General features: G+C 28.3%; 6 protein-coding genes across 6 annotated transcripts; all 6 read right to left on the reverse strand.

Annotated features, from left to right (window-relative positions):
* Positions 1 to 4,111: 4,111 nt before the first annotated feature.
* Positions 4,112 to 5,996, reverse strand: LOC105634225 (uncharacterized). Its single transcript, XM_012217053.4, has 3 exons — positions 5,784 to 5,996; positions 4,779 to 5,210; positions 4,112 to 4,583 (listed from the first exon to the last, which is right to left on the reverse strand). The coding sequence occupies exons 1-3, from the start codon at positions 5,958 to 5,960 to the stop codon at positions 4,536 to 4,538; spliced, it is 657 nt and encodes a 218-aa protein (XP_012072443.1). The 5' UTR covers positions 5,961 to 5,996; the 3' UTR covers positions 4,112 to 4,535.
* A 603-nt stretch (positions 5,997 to 6,599) lies between these two features.
* Positions 6,600 to 8,616, reverse strand: LOC105634301 (anthocyanidin 3-O-glucosyltransferase 7). The gene is made up of 2 exons (XM_012217136.4): positions 8,445 to 8,616; positions 6,600 to 8,180 (listed from the first exon to the last, which is right to left on the reverse strand). The coding sequence occupies exon 2, from the start codon at positions 8,158 to 8,160 to the stop codon at positions 6,748 to 6,750; it is 1,413 nt and encodes a 470-aa protein (XP_012072526.2). The 5' UTR covers positions 8,161 to 8,180; positions 8,445 to 8,616; the 3' UTR covers positions 6,600 to 6,747.
* A 416-nt stretch (positions 8,617 to 9,032) lies between these two features.
* Positions 9,033 to 10,018, reverse strand: LOC149492410 (blue copper protein-like). The gene is made up of 2 exons (XM_089716604.1): positions 9,805 to 10,018; positions 9,033 to 9,483 (listed from the first exon to the last, which is right to left on the reverse strand). The coding sequence occupies exons 1-2, from the start codon at positions 9,998 to 10,000 to the stop codon at positions 9,218 to 9,220; spliced, it is 462 nt and encodes a 153-aa protein (XP_089572730.1). The 5' UTR covers positions 10,001 to 10,018; the 3' UTR covers positions 9,033 to 9,217.
* A 392-nt stretch (positions 10,019 to 10,410) lies between these two features.
* LOC105634304 (blue copper protein 1a) lies at positions 10,411 to 11,317 on the reverse strand. The gene is made up of 2 exons (XM_012217138.4): positions 11,009 to 11,317; positions 10,411 to 10,833 (listed from the first exon to the last, which is right to left on the reverse strand). Exons 1-2 carry the CDS (start codon positions 11,229 to 11,231, stop codon positions 10,565 to 10,567), a joined length of 492 nt encoding a protein of 163 aa, XP_012072528.1. The 5' UTR covers positions 11,232 to 11,317; the 3' UTR covers positions 10,411 to 10,564.
* Positions 11,318 to 12,012: 695 nt separating this feature from the next.
* Positions 12,013 to 12,941, reverse strand: LOC105634226 (uncharacterized). The gene is made up of 2 exons (XM_012217055.4): positions 12,632 to 12,941; positions 12,013 to 12,522 (listed from the first exon to the last, which is right to left on the reverse strand). Exons 1-2 carry the CDS (start codon positions 12,882 to 12,884, stop codon positions 12,257 to 12,259), a joined length of 519 nt encoding a protein of 172 aa, XP_012072445.1. The 5' UTR covers positions 12,885 to 12,941; the 3' UTR covers positions 12,013 to 12,256.
* A 3,153-nt stretch (positions 12,942 to 16,094) lies between these two features.
* LOC105634305 (early nodulin-like protein 20) lies at positions 16,095 to 16,767 on the reverse strand. Its single transcript, XM_012217139.4, has 2 exons — positions 16,522 to 16,767; positions 16,095 to 16,410 (listed from the first exon to the last, which is right to left on the reverse strand). The coding sequence occupies exons 1-2, from the start codon at positions 16,742 to 16,744 to the stop codon at positions 16,151 to 16,153; spliced, it is 483 nt and encodes a 160-aa protein (XP_012072529.1). The 5' UTR covers positions 16,745 to 16,767; the 3' UTR covers positions 16,095 to 16,150.
* Between the last annotated feature and the right edge of the window lie 3,698 nt (positions 16,768 to 20,465).

Consider the following 20,465-nt stretch of genomic DNA (forward strand, 5'->3'; position numbering starts at 1 on the left):
AAAAAAAAAAAAAAAAAACAAGCAAACCATCTGATGGACTTATATGAACTAAATCCACTATTTCAACTATTGACCAAATTAAAAAAAAAAATTCTCATTCAAACAGGGTATTTCTTACTATAGATTCAATAAAAAAGAATAAAATAAGAATAATTTTTTAAAAATTTATATTTTTATTAATTTATTATATTAATTAGACCATGGACTTGATCTATACAAATGTGACCTATATATAATATTAAAATTATGTTTTTACAAACAAGAAAAAGAAACTAAGTGACCTAAAAATACAATCTATTACCATTCAACCACTAATGGTGACGTTGAGATTAATTTGATTGGTGATTATATACTGAATTAAACAATACAAAACCCGACAGCCAACAACTATATTTTTAACCATTTCGAGTGGGAAAGTGAAAGTGAAAGTGATAGTTGATAGCTTCAAACTTTAGACCAGAATCTCTTCTTTAAGGTATGTTTGAAAACAAAAATAAATGTAATCTACCTATTAATTTGCCTTATAGTCCATAAAGTATGATTCAAATTCTAATTGTCTAATTCTTTTTTTTTTTCTTTTTAAGAATTTTACATGCATTAGAAATTTTTCATTCTCCTAAAGTTTACGTGTTTTTCATGCCACTGACCAAACTTATTTCTTATATGTATATAAAAACTATAAAAAATAATACTTATGACCCTCAATTATGATAGACATTGCTGCTATCTTGCTATATATAAAAAAAATTTAAAAATTATATATCTATATATATATATATAGATTTGTCTCTTCTACCATCTTTCGGTGCAAGAATAGATAAACTGATTTATTATTATTATTATTATTATATTATCGGTAATGGTTTAGGTCAACAACCATGCACAAATTTGGTTGGCTGTGCTTCAACGACTGATCATCACAATCTCTTTTTTATTATGTTCGCAAGTATGAAATCTATAATATAAATTTCCCATATAATTCAAATATTCTAACAGTATTTTTGCTTTATATTACCTATTATTAATATAGAAATTCAATTTTTTATATATTGGATTATTCTCGTTGGCAAGTTCTAAAAAGATATGCTTTCTAGCTGTGAATAAATTTTTAAAAACTATATATATCCATTAATATATGTCAAAACTGTACGGATTCCACTGCTAGACAGCTTTGCAATTTGAGAGTACTTGAATAACAAATCACTTTTTTTTTTTTTTTTGCCCTTTAGTGTATGTATACGTATATAAATAACAAATGAACATGTAAATAACGTAGATTTCGTATACATGTATATGATACAGATGTCCTGTACATGTGCATTGCAACGTACCCAAATCAATTAATTATTGATATTTGGTATTAATGATTAGCTAATGCATACATGATACATGTCATGCGATCATATTATATTTCCAACATTTTTTATTCCTATAATAAATCTTTTTTTAATCATGTAAAAAAAGTTAACAATGCCAATGGAATTTTTATAATTAAAAAATAATTGATTAATACTTTTATATTCTCTCAAACGATAAATAATTTTTAGAAAATGAGAAATAATCTCAAAGAATTAATGTTACTACCCAATAACTAAAAACTACTGTGTAGTTGTTATAATGGCCATATAATTAAGAAGTGATTAGTGTACTCGCAACATATAATTAATTATATGAATTTCACGTGCATGTACATATATATATATATATATGGACTCACAGGATTAGATTGTAGATGATCGCACTTTTGACAAATGAATGCATGAACCTAATAATCGGTCCAAAATATAAAATTTTATAAAAAGTTTTTAAATATTTTCAAGAGTGATAGAGGATTTTTTCCATTTTTACTTTTAATTTTGAGATAAAATTAATTCGATTAGATTATTCTTAATTTTATCATAATTTAAGAAAATTATTTATTTATTTTTATCATCGTGTAAAATTTTAAATTATTTGTATTTTATATTTTAGAATGAAAGGAGTAACTATATTGTTAAAAAAAAATCTTATACTTGGCCGAAAAGGCAAAAAAATCATAACAAATCAAATATAGTATTATTAATTAGCAGGTCGGGCTTGGATCCAATTTTATAAAACCTAAATCTTATTTAATCGTAAATTTTTATTTTTATCTAATCTGATATTTGATCAATCTCTGATTGAATTCGTGAAACTTGAGTTGGATTCGAATTTAACTATTTTCGTATGCTTTTTACTTAAAATAAAATATTTTACATTTTTTATTTTTATATAGTAATTTATACTATTGCCATGCGATATATTAATTTATAGTAGTACATATTATATAAATTAATATAAAGTTAATTTAATGAATAATTAGGATAAAAATACATAGAAAATGTATATATATACATTTGGATCGAATTCAAAATAGAATAACCCATCAACAGTTGACTTGAATTTGTTTCAAACGCATAGTATAAGCAAAAAATTTTAGTGGTAATTTTTTTTTATCAACAAGGTGTTGGTTAAAGATAGGCAATCCAATAAAAGTGAAAATATAAAATTCAAGAAGTAAAGTTTGGAGGAAAGACGAATAACCTTTATTTCAGGTATTAGAATAGGCTTATAAAAACCTATTCTATTCCCTCTTTACCATCATCATTTAAAGATTTTCTTTGTCCTTTATTTTATTTTTTCCGTCGACTTTTATGTTTCTTAAAGGGTGCTCAAAATTATTCATAAAAATTAATGGAAATGAAATTGGGATTCCATTTGTTTTTATCCCATCATTGCCTATCAAACATCAATGAATGGGTTGCCACTATTGTTAGAGAATAACATATCAAGTACTCCCTCATAAATATGTTGAAGATGGTTAATTTGTTATCACTCTCCTTTGCAATGTAATAAAAATCAGATGGAAAATATTTAAATTCCAACAAGCAGAAGACTGATGCTAATAAATCCTTAAACAACCAACCCGACTAAATAATTGCTACTGAATGGATGTAACAACCAAAAACTTAAAAATCATTGTGTCTTCTTCAACGAGGCAATATCTCCTTCCCATTGCAGAAAAAAAAAAAAAAATCAAAATTTTTTAATTGATTTTACTTTGTTTTTCACAACAACTCTAGTCCCATATAATTAAAATAATTAACAAAAATTATAAAAATGTCAAATTTGAAAATATAAAAACTGACAATTGAACATTGGGATGGGTCTCTCTTGGAAGCATTGGCCAGTTGGAGAGGAGAGAGGATGCTGATGTTGCTTTTAGATGGACCAAGAATAGACTACTCCTTCCCCGATTAATAATTAATTTCGTTGCTATACGAGTATAATTTTTTTTCTCTGGGATCCTATCAACAGTATCCAAAGTGAGATATGGATTTTTTTTTTTTTTGGTCAACTTGGTTATTATTAGAATTGGACCCTTGATATTTAAAATTTTATTATCATTAAATTAAAATTCATTAGTAATAATCTAACACAACTTGATCTAATGATTAAATACACTAGATCCTAGGGTTGTTAGATCAAATAGTAGAGTCAACATCTTAACCCATTTAAAAATTATCATTTAAAAGACTTACACACACTCGCTATATTATGATATTTATGATTATACATTGAAAAAAAAAAAAAAAACTTAAAAAAAAAAAAAAACCCTTTTTTCCATTAGCTTGGGGTATTAGTGCATCCATATATTGAACGTAGACAAATTTTATTCGATATCATGTACTTTGAGTAAAATTTTAATAATAGTTGTCATAGAAATATAAAATCACCATAAAAAATATAATTTTTTTTTCTTTTTAAAGTAAATATATTATTTTCTATCTTAACATGTTAGATAAATAAAAAATATTAACTAAAATTTTTAAATAAGATAGCAATTCCAGGAAAAAGCTAAACCAAATACCCCAAACAAGTTGCGGAATTCTTAACACAATGGGAAAAACAATCCCATCACTAAACAACAAACTGACCTTTATCTGCTAATTTGATTTCATATAATGATTTTGCTAATGATGAGTTTGCCATTGCATAGTAATTGAATTCTCATCAAGCTCAAGACCATCTAATCATCCAAGTCTAGATCCAATCATAGCTCATTTCTGAATAAGATACTGACAAGTGATAATTTAACTAAAATGAACATTCTCAGCTTCTGTTATTGGAATTGGAAAAACAAAGTATATAAAAAATTTTTAGAGTTTTTTCCTCTCACTCTTTCTTTATGCAATCACCAACAACTACAAACTGTTATCCAATGCACATGAACAATTCAGCTCTAAATCATACTCCAGATTGCAGTTTGTACAATTTCCAGTTGAACATCTAAAAATCTGACCCTATTCAAATTGTAAGTCTAATATTCTTAATCTATTGAGTGATTGTAATGCAGATCAAAGCATCCATTTTCAGTTCTCTAAAACCATTCAATGCAGAATAAAGATTGCGCTATCTATAGCACGTCAAGTTAACATAAATGCGAATCACAGTTGATGATCTTGAGCTATCAAATTTCTTTCAAAATCTTCTAAGATGACCCTTACTGAAATTCTTTAACTAAGACATACATTTGGATCTTCTTCATCGGAGTCAAATTCAACCTGCAAATAATTTTACACGTGAAGAGCTCCATTAGATACACTAAACATTTAACAGGTAGAAGGTTTCTTTCTTCTACCTGGTGCCGATGCTGATGTTTTTTTCAGCACAATGGTTTAACTGTCACTGCAACTAAAATGAGACAATTTTTATAATACAGGAATGATGAATTTGACAAAAAAAAGTAAAAACCTCACATTTTCATCCTTAAACCATCTTCCATGACAATCACGCTTCCAACCTGCTTCTATAAACTTGAGTTCTCGCTCTCTACGCTCTCGGAAATCCAGCTGCTGTTGTACAAGTGACCTTTCAGACGCTTTAATTGAAGTAGATGAGAAAGTTGTCACATTTGCAAGTTGTCCGTCGCTCAATTTCACACCACAATTTTTGTTACCAAGACTCTGCTGGGGAATTTTACTGTAAAGAACCTCAGAAGTAGCCTTCTTAGTCTGTTCAAGTAATGGTTTGCTAGCTAACCTAACTTTTTTGTTTATACTAGTAGAGTCATGAGAACTAACAAGGGAATCAGATAATGCTAATCTCTTATTTATCACATCTTTTCTCTTCAACTCTCCTTCTTTTAGCCTCGATTCTGCAGCAAGATGCCGCGATCCCTTGCTATGCATCTGCAAAAACAACACTGACAATTCAAAAGCTAATTTTACATTAAAAACAATCACATTCAAACAGATAAACCTAACTGGCTCTGACACTAACAGTTGCATAGCACTACACAATTCAATGTAATCATCAGATTAAAACCCAGTAGAACAATAAATAAGGCCTTATTTGGCACCAATGATTCAAAATATTTTATAAATTCATTTTGGATTTCAAGTGTTCATATTTGGTATGAAAGAAAATGTTCATTCCTCTCCAATATTCAGTTTTATGAAATTGAACATACTAAACCAAATTCTGTCAATCTATAAATGAATTCTATACTTAAACATTCATTAATACCAAATGCAAGGTAAAATTTCATTCATTTCCCTTGTATTAACATCAAATTTCATTACAATCTACCAAACATGAACTGTGTGCCTCTTCAATTCCGTACTACAAATTAAATAGCAATAAGATTTGTTAATCATTAAAATTCTAGATACATCTTATTAGTTTTTCAAATAATCGAACTATTGAGAAAAAAAGAGGGTGAAATAGAAAGGGGAGATTAATGAGGATCAGTAATTACTTACAGTGAGCATGAGAGAGGTATCAAGGATGGGATTGTGAGGGCAGACAAGACATGCGTACTTGCCGCTGGAGAGCTTCTTGTAAGAAGAACCATCAAGGCCTTGAAGCAGAACACCATCTACTCTTCTCTTCCTGTATTGTGCTTCTCTCGCCCAACTGTCTCCTCCATAGACGCTCATTTTTTTCCTTCTTTTTTCCCTTTTCTTTTCTGGGGTTTCTCTTCATATTTGTTTTAATTTTTTTACTTTTGGGTTGCTTAATTAAGATTGGGCTCGAGGAGTTAGTTAGCCCACTGGACTGCATTTCAGACTTTTAACTTCTCGTTTGAATTTTTAACTTGGTTCAAATTTACTGGGATCAACTCTTTTTTTTTTTTTTTTTTTTTTTTTTTTTTTTTTATAATAAATTTAAAGGAAAGACTTGCATGGAGGTTAAATTATTTTTAAATAATTTAATTTAGTTCAAAATTTAGCAAACCATTTTCAAAATAGTTTAGTTTGATTTTTATTTAATGAAATTATTTAAAATTGAGTCACACCATTTACTCAAATAATTGTGAAAAAGAGTTACAATGTATAGTTTCTTAGATAGGAAAATATGATATTTAATTATATTAAGTTTTATTGATTAAAGCAGCTAAAATAAAATTAAGAGGCGTTAAAACCACTTTTAGGATCTAACATAGAATAAGTTACCTTAACTAATAAATTAATAACCTCATTCGCATACCTCTTAATAAAATTAAAAGAAATTGAATCAAAATCAGTAATTAAATAGAATTTTCTAAATTTAACTAAATTTATTGGTGCAATAGAATATATGCATACATATAAAAAAAAGCATAAACATATTTAAATTCAATATGAGAATAAACTATCTGAAATTTGTTTATTATGCATAAAACAGGCAAATTAATTGATCAAGTAAAAATACTATTTGGCAGGCAGGCAATGCCAATGTCAGTTCTTACTGATTTGATGAAACCACTTCCACCAAATTCTTGAAATCTTGGGCAGCATTTCCATTTGGAGCAGCAGCTTTCAAAATGAGCTCTTGTAGATCTTCTGCTTTTTTTCTTATTCCTTTCCCATCTTCATGTTCCAAAATAAACTTCAAATTCTTAATTAGACCATTCTTTGTAAACACTCCACCATCAACTCTCACACCAGTCTCCCATATCTCCTCTACTATTCTTGCATTTATCATGTTGTCAGCAAATACTGGTCTACAGATCATTGGAACCCCATTTGCCACACTCTCATACACAGAATTAGCTCCACAATGGGTCACATAAACACCAACTGAACTATGTGCTAATACCTGAGTTTGTGGTGCCCATGAAACCACTTTTCCATGCCAATTTGTCTTTTCAAGAAACTCATTTGGTAAATTTTCTCTCAAATTGTCTCTAATTGACCAAAGATATGGAATTTTACTTTCTTCCAATGCTTTTGCCAATTCTTTGATCTCATTAGGAGGGATACCAACAACAGTTCCAAAGCTAATATAAGCAACAGATTTTGTTTTTTGGGTATCTAACCATGAAAGACAGCCAGTAGCATCTGTATTTGACAATGGCAATGGTGGTGGTGGCATTGATAGGGTAACGAAACCCACATTAAGCACTATCGAAATCTTGGATTTCAGATCGTCTAATAAGGGTTTAGGGTATAGTTCTTCGTAAAAATTCATTACAAGAGCAGTACCTTGTGGAAGCACATGACCCATTTGACCTAACATGCAAGATAATAGAGTTTCTTTGTTAATTTCATCAGGTAAATCCTCAACTCTTATTTCAGCTAACCCTGGAATATTTTGTAAGGTTTTCGACTCTTTATTTCTATCATTGCCACTATCATTCCAGTTGTTATCATCATCATTCGTGCGATAGTATTGACGTAGTGTGTCAGTATAAATATGCACGGAGAGAGAATGGGGGACAGGTATCCAAACTGGAATCCAAGGAACATTAAAATCATTAGCCATTGCACCTGCAAAAGCCAAGAAAGCATCTGTTATCAAGCAATTAATTTGACCCATCTCTGCCACTGCTAATTCAAGTCCTTTTTTGTAGTTCTCTGGGGTGGCTTCTATAAATAGGTCCAATCTTTCTATTGGATGTCCGGAAAAGACATGATTTAAGGGCACTCCATCTCCAACACTGTAAGGTCTTAGGTTACTAGGCAGATTATTGGCTTCAGATGCCGAGAAAAGATAGTTGTTGGAGTTTGCTAAGTTGAAGAATGAAAACTGTATGTCTGGAACTGCCATTGCTAGCTTCTTGACTAGGTTGAGAAGAGCCAGAGGGTGGCAGCCAAATGGGAATGCCAAGACAGCAACATGTTTTTTCGGTTTGGTTGGTGATGTGGATCTTTCCATTGGATTAACTAAGTGGCAACCTGAGAAAAATCGAAGATTAATTAACTAAAGCGCAAGCCAACATATATAGCAAGGTCAGACTTGGGTTTGGATCTCTGAATACAGAGCCCCTCATATTATAAGAAACCACCCTCATCTTGAAACCGTTGATAACGACGAAGGAAAAAAAAAAAACTACTGCAATTATAGATTTTAACTTCATTTCATTAACAATATAATTAAATATTGGAGAATAGTAATTAATAAAAGAGGTTTCGTCTTGGAAAATCAATTAGATCAGTTACCTTTCCAACGAAATCCAAACTCTTCCTCGAGTGGTGACAAGTCGAAAAGTCTTTAAGAATTTAGATACGAGACGTGCAATGCTTGGAGCTTCCTCAAAACTGTGAATAAATCAAGAGGTCAAAAGCTTGGGCGCAGAGAAATGGAAGAACATGAAGAAATTCTCTTCCTCGAAGCTGGTCTTCCACTAATAAAAAAAAAAAATTTATAATTACTATTATTACATTACCCTTTATGTAGGATAGTGATACGATTGATAATGAGTTTTAATTCCCATAAGTAATTTGAGCGTTTTATGTTATATTTGGCAGCAGAAACACGTCTCATTTGTCTTTAGAAGGAAATTGTTGTTTTTCCATATGAAGCAGAAGCATAGTAATTTTTTTTGCCTATTAATTTTTTTTTTTAGATTACCAAATGTATCCTCAATTAGCCACTGTTTACTTGACAGTTGGATGAAAGACTATAACTTTTGACTGTTAACAATATTTTGTTTATTTAAAAAAAGAATTTTTGGATTTTATTTTTTAAATTAAGAGAGGCTGAAATAATAAAAGGAAATTAATTTTTAACACCTTAATACAACAAAATATTCTGAAATAAGTATAATTATTAAAACATAAAGTCTTTTCTCTAGCTGAGATATATGCATCAGCTAATACAGAAAACAAAATGATTAACACAAATTAACAAAGAAAAAACATTTTTATTCTCAACAAACACCTAATTAACGTAAATAGCAATGCATCTTCCCTGGACTGTTATGAGCAATCAACTAATACGGCAAACGACGACGTAATGGCTGCACGAAGAACTTCATGTTTCCAAAATTGCAGTGGAAACCATTGCCCCCACCACAAGCAAAATAGTAAGGCTTCCACTTCTTCATCACGAACTCGAACCCCTTTCCAGTTCCCTGAGACTCTTTTGCGATCTTCACTCCGTTTGTTAGGTTACAAGTTAACATACTCCACAAGTCTGGTAGCAAGTAGACACTATGAGGATGTTCATTCTTGTTGCGCGGTAGATCATACTTGAACACTGCAAATATCACATGTTACACTCAAATTAACATCAATAAATATTTTTATTGGATGCTCTATATACGAGGTTAGGGTTTCAAATAGTAAAAAAAATACTCATAGAAAATGATAGTTATGAACACTGAAACGATAATCGATTTAAGCTTAAAGGAACATATTAAAAAAAATATTTATTTAAAACTATATAATAATAATTAAATTGGACTCCACTTTAGTCGAAACACATTCAACATTCATTTTAGTCGAATTCAATTATGAAAATTAGAATTCGAGTAAATTCAATTTCATGAAAACCTTTCTCTCTATGTATATGAATTACCTAGAGTATCATTTACGAAGAATGGAGCTTTCTTGAAAGCCCAAACGGAGTAGTCGAAGCCAAAGGTCCAGCGAGAGGAGCCGCCCACCGTAATCTTGTTAGGAGTAACTTTCTGATTAGAGGTGGCCACACTAACTCCCGACAAGGAAGCACAAAGCACAATTACAAGTCCCTGAATGTACAATGTTGAATCCATTTCCTCGATCAAGTTTTTGAATGCGTTGTTAGAGAATGAACTGATTGTTTATATAGAGAGTGAGCTAGATGGTATGTCAACGTTGAACACTGCCAATTTGATTTTTTATTAGGATCAATTATTGAATGCATGTGACAGAGTCAAATTTTGCTCATGCACATGTGAATTTCACCTTTGAGTAAACGGTAAGTTAGTTTATTAAGACCTAACATTTTCTTAACGACAGACTATGTAGATGATCAATATAAGGAAATGAAAGACAATGCTGCATGTGACGTTGAAGAAAAGTTGGAGTTGGATTAATATAAGGAAATGACTTGCTTCCATGTATATTTAGAACTATTTTTAAGACCTTAATAAAAAAAAGAACATTCTAAAATAAAAAAAAAAAAAATTTAAAACAGAGAAGCTTAGTAACATAATGTATTTTCTTTAGCTGAGATCTATGCATTACAGAAGACAAGCTTAGCACAAATTAACAAAGATATAACAACTTTATTGTCCACAAACACTTGATTATAGTAAATAGCAACGCGTCTTCCCTGGACTGCTATGAGCAATCAACTAATAAAGCCAACGACGAGGAAATGGCTTCACAAAGAACTTCATCCCGCCAACATTGCAATGGTAGCCATTTCCGGCACCACAAGCAAAGTAGTAAGGCTTCTTCCACTTCTTCAATACGAACTCGAACCCCTCCCCGGCTCCTTGTGTCTCATTTGCAATCTTCACTGCCTCTGTTAGGTTACAGGTCACAAAGCTCCTCTTGTTTGGTAGCAAGTAGACATTATGAGGATGTGTATTGTTCTCGCTTGGCGGATCATACTTGAACACTGCACCAAATATTACATCTTATACTCATTAATTTTCAAGTTTTTGTTTCAAATAATTAAACCTATATATGATTCATATACTTAAATGCACTAAAAATGCATTTGATTAATTGTTGTTGCATCATATTATATTACGGTTCACTGAACAAAATATAAGTATATGTATATGAGTTACCTAGAGAATCATTTACGAAGAATGGAACATTCTTGGTAATCCAATGTAAGTAGTTGAAGCCGAAGGTCCAATGGGCGGAACCGCCCACAATAATCGTGTTATTGGGAGTGTGTCTGTGATTAGGGCGATCGGAGCCATATTGCCAATCTAAGTTGGCCACACAAACTCCCAACAAGGAAGCACAAAGCACAATTACAAATCCCTGAATGTATTTTGGACCCATTTCCTTACAAAAATGTGAAGAAGAGGGGGAAAATACTAGGAATTTGAAGGGATGTGCTTTGGGTTCGTTGTTGATGAGAGAATGAAATCACGAGTCGTTATATAGTGTCTGGATGGATATGACAAAATTGGATAATGCTAAATTTATATTTTAGGTGGTTTTTTTTTTGTACCATTGTCGTGTTTTTCGTTTTTTTTTTCTAAAAAACAAAAGGACTCTATTTATCAAATCTATATTTAGGGGTGTTTGTAACCATTTTTTGTTTTCCATTTTTTGTGTATGAAAAAAACAGGAAAATACTTTTGATATTTGATTCATTTTTTTTTATTTGCTAAACCTTCGGTATTCTATATTCCTTTGATATTTGATTTTTAGTAAGAGAAGTCAATTATAAAAATCAATTAGAAATTATTAAGTAAAATAAGTTTACTTATCGTTTAATGACAAATTTAAAATTTAATTTTAACCTTATTTTAGTTTTTCCTCTCCAAATTCTTAATCAAACAACCTAATAAATTTTGGAAATAAACTTGATCTCTTTGATTTTTTTAATTCATTATGATCAGGTAGATTTTAAATTTTGTCATTAGAATATTATTATCTTATTGACGGTTTTCAATACCGTCATAAATTATTTATAGACTTACTTCAATCCATAAATATAGAGAGAATGACAATGGATATCCACTAATTAATTAAATAGCAAATTGAATATATATATATATAAAAGGGAACTTTTGAATTTTATTTTTTTAACTTAAAAGGAAGATTGGAATAATAGCAGGAAATGAGTTCGTTCATTAATAAAACAAAACAATCTCAAATAAATAAAATTATTAAACTCAGAAAGGCATACTAACAACATAATGTCTTCTCTTTGCCGAGACTTATGCATCAGCTAATAATATAGAAGATGCTTAACACAGATAAATTAACAAAGATAGAACATTTTTATTGTCAAAAAAACACTCAATTAAAGTAAATAGTTATCCCTCTTCCCAATCTAGACTGTTATGAGCAATCAACTAATAGTGCCAACGACGAGGAAATGGCAGCACGAAGAACTTCATGTTTCCAAAGTTGCAGTGGTAGCCATTGCTAGCCCCACAAGCAAAATAGTAAGGCTTCCACTTTTTCAACACGAACTCGAACCCCTCACCGGCTCCTTCTGTCTCATTTGCAATCTTCACTGCATTTGTTAGGTTACACGTAAAGAAACTCCACATGTCCGGTAGCAAGTAGACACTATGAGGATGTACGTTCTTCTCGCTTGGTGGATCATACTTGAACACTGGATGCAATCATCAAATATTATATATTCAACTCGATATTTTTAGTTAAAACTTAAAAGTGTACCTTCTTTCTGTCTCATGTGTGTTGTTTAAAAAAAGAACGCTTACCAAGAGAATCGTTTACGAAGAATGGTCCGTTCTTGAAAGCCCAGACGGAGTAGTTAAAGCCGAAGGTCCAGTGAGCAGAGCCACCCACAAGAATCTTTTGAGGAGTGTCTTTGGGATTAGGGGGAGGGGAGCCATGTTTCGCACCCCATGGACCATTGTGATATCCATATTGCCAATCTTTGTTGGCCAGAGCAACTCCCAACAAGGAAGCACAAAGCACAATTACAAATCCCTGAATGTATTTTGGACCCATTTTCCTGAATAAAGTTTTCTATTTGATGTGTAAAAATGTGAAAAAAGAAGAAGGAATGTGCTTTGGATGCTTTGTTGATGAGGGAAAGAAATAATGAAGAGTTTATATAAAGAGAGTGGATGGGTATGACAATGTGGGTATGTGCCAAATTTATTTTTTAAAAGGATAATTTATTCAATGTATGTGACAAAGTCTAATTTTGCTCATACAATATGTGTCCCTAGGTTGGTTCAAGACCAAAAAAATTTCTTAATTGTAACTAAATACCAAGCCGAATTAGGCGGTTCGTATTAATAGGATCTAAATACCGATGGTTTACATCAAGAAAAAAAAAGACTTCAACTATTATTCAATCTTATTTGGACATTAATTAAAGATTAAATAATTAATAAATTGAAGTTTTCAATCAAGTTGAATATATTTTAAAAAAAGAATTATGAAATAAATATGATTTTAAATCCCAGTTATGGTGTTTAGTACAATTATCCATAAAAATAATGTGATTATTTTCAAATAATTATTAAAAAATTCTTATTTTCTTTAGAGTAAGACATGGTATTATGGATCAATTTGCACATGCAATGTATTTTAAATAGAATTAGGAAATTTAGACAAAGAAAAAAATATCAATTATATGATTTAGTGTTGGAAATTAAAGCAAATTAACTTACTTATAAAATGGGTTAAGCAATTAAATTAAATACGCATTATTTAAATATTGCATTATATAATAATAATAATAATAATAATAATAATAATAATTCTGTTTTTATAGATAGCATACAAAAGTGAAGCTTGTTCATTGAACAAGTTTGGTTCCCCCACCCAATTTAGTCCTCCACTTGCATACTAATTTCATATTGCCTATATATATATATATATATATATATATATATATATTTTTTTTTTTTTCCTTTAGGTTCAATTTTTGGTTTGGTGTGATCATCTATTAACAATTCTTTTGCATAAAATAAATTTTTATTAGTCAACCAACATGAATTAATAGCTCCAAATGGGAGAAGTGGAGGTAGCGCAATTATGGGTTGTTGACAAATTAAGTATCTGTTGATGAATAAGGAAACTAAAAATTTTCCATAACATAGTCATAATATATAATTTTCCTCCTTTTGGTCTCAAAATTTGACTAAAACAAAGTCAATGCTGCCTAAAAGTCAATATAGTACTGGGATATTAACTGAAATGATATTGTAAAATCATCTAGATTGTAGAAATTAGGTCAAAACGTAGTCACTTGTGCCATGAATCTGAAAATTAATTATGTATGCATGACGCCATGATGATGGCCAATGGTTAATAGAAAATTATCAAATTTAATTTTCAGCAAAAAAGAAAAATTTTACTCGTTAATTATGATATTAAAATTAAATTTTGCTCAGGTATATATTAAATTTTGATATTGGAACGTTGCTTGATCACATATATATTTAAATTTTAAAATTCATGAAAATTCCATATTTTATTATTTGGTTATGAAATAAAATACAATATTTGAGGAGTGTTTTCAAAATAATTTAGATTCTATTATTAATAAAATTTATAAATTCCGTCAGTCAAAAAAATGGAATTGATGATATGATAAAATTTATTAATCCTTTCACCCACTTTTATTTGTCGCATTTGAGAAGTCATCTTGTATAATATTATCTGTCCTTCGAAAAGATTAAAGAGTATTTTTTTTTTTAATTTTTATCTTTAAACATAAATTTTATCACATTTTTCTTTCTTTCTCTTTATTTTAGTGGCAGGTTAATAGAGAGAGAACTACTGAGATGATACTAATTAATTAAGATAATAATTTAGTGAAATTAAAAAATATTTTAATTACAATTTAAGTAATTTAATTGCTCTTTTAACTAATTTCCATATAAAAAAATTAAATGATAAATAAAAATAGACGAAAGGAGTAATTTCATAATCCATGCAATCAAACAAAGGTAATTTGCATATATATGAAATATTTTATAAACTCCGTTTCTCAAATTTAATCAATTCATACACCTAAAAGAGAGATAATTATTAAATGTTCTAAAATAAGGTATATAGAAGGAAATGATTTAAATTTTATTCCTGTACATTCAGAACTATTACAGAAGACAAAATGCTTAATACAAATTAGCAAAGATAAAACTAGTGAAGCCTTAAAGTGGAGTTCATGGGTTCAATTGGCATGCCCTAGACTAAATACTTTTTAATTGCTATTTTGCCCCTTATGAATTGGATTATTCTTATTGGGCTTTGATTTGCTTTAATTTATATCTTAAAATTGTAGTTATGTTAGTTTGCTTACATTGCAACATTGTAACATTGTCTAGTGCAGATTGTAATACCTTCCTTGTAATAGGAGTGTTCGTAAGCCTTCTGAATCGTCCAAACCGATCCAAAACTGCAGTTTTAAAAAATTAATGAATTGGTTTGATTTTATAAAATTTAAAAATGGAGCTTTTGATTCAATTTATGATTGTAGAGTCAAAATCACCAAAACCGAATCAAACTATTATATGTATGTTTGAACTTTTAAATTTAATTTAATTTTTTGAATGCAAATTTTCTTTGTATTGATTAATTTATATTGGATAATAATTGAATAATAATTTCTTATTAATTAGATAATTAGATAATTATTTTATAAATGTTCAAATATTAAAGATTCATGTAAGATTAGATTAAAATACATATAAAAACTATGTGTGAGCAAAACTATAATTTTTTTTATAATTTTTAATAATAGATGTAATTAAATTAAAATTAAAATTCTATATTTATAAATTGCTTAATTATTATCTTATTGAATATATAAAATTTTTTATACTATACTAAGAATATACATATAAAAAAATTAATTTAAAAACTTTTAATAGCTATTCAAAATCATGCGTTTTTTATGACATAGTTTTTATTAATTCATTTTTCATATTCAATACCACGTTAATCTTTCTTGTTTTCTTTTTAACAAGATGAATAAGGAAGTTTAATCTCTCTTATTTCAAACCAAATCAAATGCTACCAAAGGTTTGGTTCGATTTGAAATTTTTGGTGGAGTAATTTGGTTTTAATTTTTTTTCAAACTATCGCTTTAGGTTGGGATTGATTATTATATTTAAACCGAACCAAACTGACCCACAAACAACCTTAATAAATAGTAACTTATGGCCAAAAAAAAAAAAAAGAAAACAATTTTATTGTCAAGAACACTTGATTATAGTAGATAACACTGCATCTTCCCTGGACTTGTTATGATCAATCAACTAATCATCAGAAATGGCAGGCACCACCAAGAACCTCATGTTTCCGATATTACAATGGATGCCATCACCAATACCACAGGCAAAATAGTAAGGCTTGAACTCCTTCAACACAAACTTGAACCCTTCACCGGCTCCTTCCGTCTCATTTGCAATCTTCACTCCCTTGCTAAAGTTACAAGTTGACAAGCTCTGCAAGTCCGGCAGCAACCACACGTTATGAGGACGTGTTTTGTTCTCCACTGGCCGATCATACTTGAACACTTCACAAAAAACACACATAATAATCAAATCTATTAATTAACTTCTTGAAAATGAGTCAATTATATATATATATATATATATATATATATATATATATATATAGAAGTTACCTAGAGTATCCTTTAGGAAGAAAGGATTGTTCTTGAAAGCCCAATCAGAGTAGTTAAAGCCGAAGGACCAGTTTGCGGAGCCGCCCACAATGATCTCCTTATGGCTACGTTTGTAGTGAGGGCTATTGGAGCCCCAGTCGCGGTAGCTGCCGGTCGCTGCAGTAGTTCCGACTGCGCATGCACTGAGCAGAAGCATGAGGAATTGCGTATATGTTATAGCCATTTTCTAAAGTGAAGAAAGGTTTAATCAACTTAGATGGTATGCTGTGGAGAGGGATGGATGAAGCGATGCTTATATATTGAGGAGGGAAATGAGTTGGTATGAGTTGGGAAAACTCCATTGATCAATATCTCAGACTTCAATTGCTAGATATGATATGGTGAATTATTGCTGATTGTTTGATTTGAATTGATGGAATATGAAATTTAGTTATGAAAATCAATGGAATTCTATATTATATCATTTTGGTTAAAAAATAAAATATATGAATTTAAAAGATATTTTTAAAATAAAATTAAATGGAGTATTAGATTCTGATATTAATAAAATATAATTGAATCAATCACTCTTCAATACCCGCTTATTTACTATATAACTGCAGAAATCAGAAATCATAACTGTATTTCCTACTATTTACTCTCCTTATTCATATATTTTATTAGTATTAGTTTTCTTAAAGGTGCATCGTATCTTATTTGTACTTATTGATTTTTACATATTTTAAATAAATATAATATAATTTTTATATATAATTTTTTTATTATTAATTATAATATTATTAACGGTTTATATTATTAAAAATCTAACAGTATTTATAAAATAGAAAAAAAAACATGTTATGAAATAATAAAATAAAAAATTCCATATTAAATAATTTGTTAAAGAAATAACATATTTATAATAACAAAACATTATTATAATTTGACAGTCAAAATTTCATGAAAATAAAATTGTTTATCAATCAATTTAAATTTTTTAAAATTTAAATTTAATTAACTTAATTCACTCGTATATGATATAATACCATAAACTATCTATATTATTAAAATATGAGAGATATTAGCTATTATAACAATTAATATATTAATCATTTTCTTAGAGCATCATTTATAATTTTGATATTTTTTATTTTTTGCTAAAATCAATGAGCATATAATTAATTTTATGTTCTTTTTGAGAAAAAAAAATTCTTTTAGCGTATTATATAGTCTACTAATATAACATGTTATATCATAATTAATATTATATATAAATATATTTCTAGTGAGTTTTGTTTTCTATTTTATATCAAATTATAAATCTTCTAATATATTTTTTAATAAATAATAATAAATTATATTTATTTTTTGTAGAATAAATTATCTGCAGGCAATAATTATAACCAATCAAATTAAAGATATATTAAAAATAATAATTAAAATATTATATTCTTACGATATTTAATATGTACCTTACGTATACTATAATACAATCAATCAAAATTAAATTATCTTTATTTTTTGACAATAAAATTAAAATCCTTAGAGATAATTAATTAATTATATTCTTACCATATTTAATATATACTTTATCTAGTATCCATCAAATAGTATTACCATATTATATTATGTTACCATATAATATGTATATATTATCATATTTTACATATACCTTATATAGTATATAACATAATTCTTATTTATCCAATAAAAGTTAGATTTAAATAAAAAATTAATATGACTAATCAAAATTAAATTATTTTTATTTTTTCAACCAGTCAAATTAAAATTTTTAATGATATTTTTATCAATTCATAAACTTAATAGGAACATTTTCAACAATTCCAATATTCTCCCTAGCCATTCTCACTTTTTTTTTTTGAAATATAATATTTTTTATAGTTTTTCTTTTCTTTTAATGTTTTGGCATTTTTGGGCTAATGGTAGTTACCTAAAATTATGGAATTGAGACTGTAATGGAGTTCATCAATTTTATAAAATATTGTTTATTTTTTCTCATTCAAACAAAAGAATTTAGAAAATATATGGAATGTTTAAATTTATTGCTCAAATACCATAGATATACATATGGAATTGGAAATCATTTTTTTTAATAAACGTAAATTATTAATTAAGTTACCATATTTTCCTTAATTACATGCTCATAAATAGAAAGAAGTTAAAACCTTTTTTTCCGACAAAAAAAAAAAATTTATTATCTAAATGAAAATTACAAAAAAAAACTTATCGAAACCGGATCCATATCTTATTTATGAACCAAATCAACGAGACTAAAGATTCTTTAAAAAATATTTTAATTTTATCCTTTTTTTTCCAAATGTATAGTTAGAAATATCGTTATTTCAATATAAATATTTAATTTTATTGATTTAGTCCATAAGTGAATCACGAACCCAATCCAGATAAGTTTTTTTTGAAAATTACTTGCGTGCCCATATGAGCCGATGTTTATCACAATTTTATTATTATTTTAGTTATTTTCTCGTGAAAAGACAATGTTAATACCTTTGTTTTTTCCGGGTTAGACCCATGAAAAGACGATGCTAATATTAATTCAATTACTGAATAAACCCACACAGATTCTGTATAGAGAATTACTTGTATTAATAGAAATCTTATGTCACAGTTGTTTAAGTGATAAGCTATCTTTATTTTAATTATTCATATATATTACCCGATTCACGAATTATATATGGAGAATAGTTGGATATCAATATAAATCATCAGAAGTTATGCATTGGTCAAAGAGATTCATTACTCTAGGTAAATTAAGAAAAATATTTTACTTATTATCTGCTCATATTATATTTGAACTCTCATTTAAAGGGTTAATAGTTATTACCTAGAGCACTAATATGATTTAACATAACAAATACGCTTCATTCTTAAATAGCTAAATTATAGAATTATTGATTTACGCCGAGAGACTATTTATTGAAAGGTTAAATAAAACCGCTATTAACTTTTTATATATATGAATCATCAGAAACGTTGCTAGATTTTGCATTTAAACTTCACATATTTAGGTGCCGAAGGACTATTCATTGACTGGTTAAATAAAACCACTATTAACTTTTTATATATATGAATCATCTGAAACGTTGATAGATTTTGCATTTAAACTTCACATGTTTAGGTAATATTAAATATAGTACATAATCAAATTATTTGAAACATGCTTCTTTTATTTTATCACCAACTTGTGTTACTTGCATTTTTATATATATAATCATATCAATCCCTAATATTTATTTTCATATAAGATTTCATACAGGTCACACCTCATCATGTTAAAAAAAAAAAAAAAAAGGATACGATCAAATAATTTAATTAATAATATGCATAAAAAGAACATTAAGTTGTATCCTAAATTCACTCAGAAATAAAACTTAATTTTAAATATATGCATAATTTGATTAGGGATATCCCTAACTAATTAATTAATATTTATATTAAAAAGGAAGTTTTGTATGTTTTAGTCTATTGCAAACAAATTATATTAGAATCTAAATAATATTTGAAAAAATTATATGATTATTATTCCTCCCGTCATGTTTTGTTTGCTTGTTATTCATTTTTTGAAGTTCCAAAATATTTGTAAGTTTCTAAATTTAAATAATGTAAATAATTATTTTTTTCAAAATAACATTTATAGTTATTCATTGAATAAATAATTTTTATTAATATATTAATGAACGAAGGGTAAAAAAAAATAAAATAACTTTTATTGATTAAATTCTTAATATGCATATTTTGTCAAACCAATAAAATTATACGAATCAAGTATTATATATCCTTAAAATACAATAAAACTTCAGCTAAACTTGTAATTAAATTAATACCAGAGCCAAATCGTATGCTCAGAGTCCTATTGGGAGTGACAATATCGTGACGCAACCGTACCACCGCCGAAAGAAAAAAGGACGGAAAAGCTCACCGGAAAA

The sequence above is a fragment of the Jatropha curcas genome, chromosome 11, assembly GCF_041381405.1.
Source record: "Jatropha curcas cultivar XTBG-Jc1 chromosome 11, XTBG_Jcur_1.0, whole genome shotgun sequence".
NCBI classification, from domain to species: Eukaryota; Viridiplantae; Streptophyta; class Magnoliopsida; order Malpighiales; family Euphorbiaceae; genus Jatropha; species Jatropha curcas.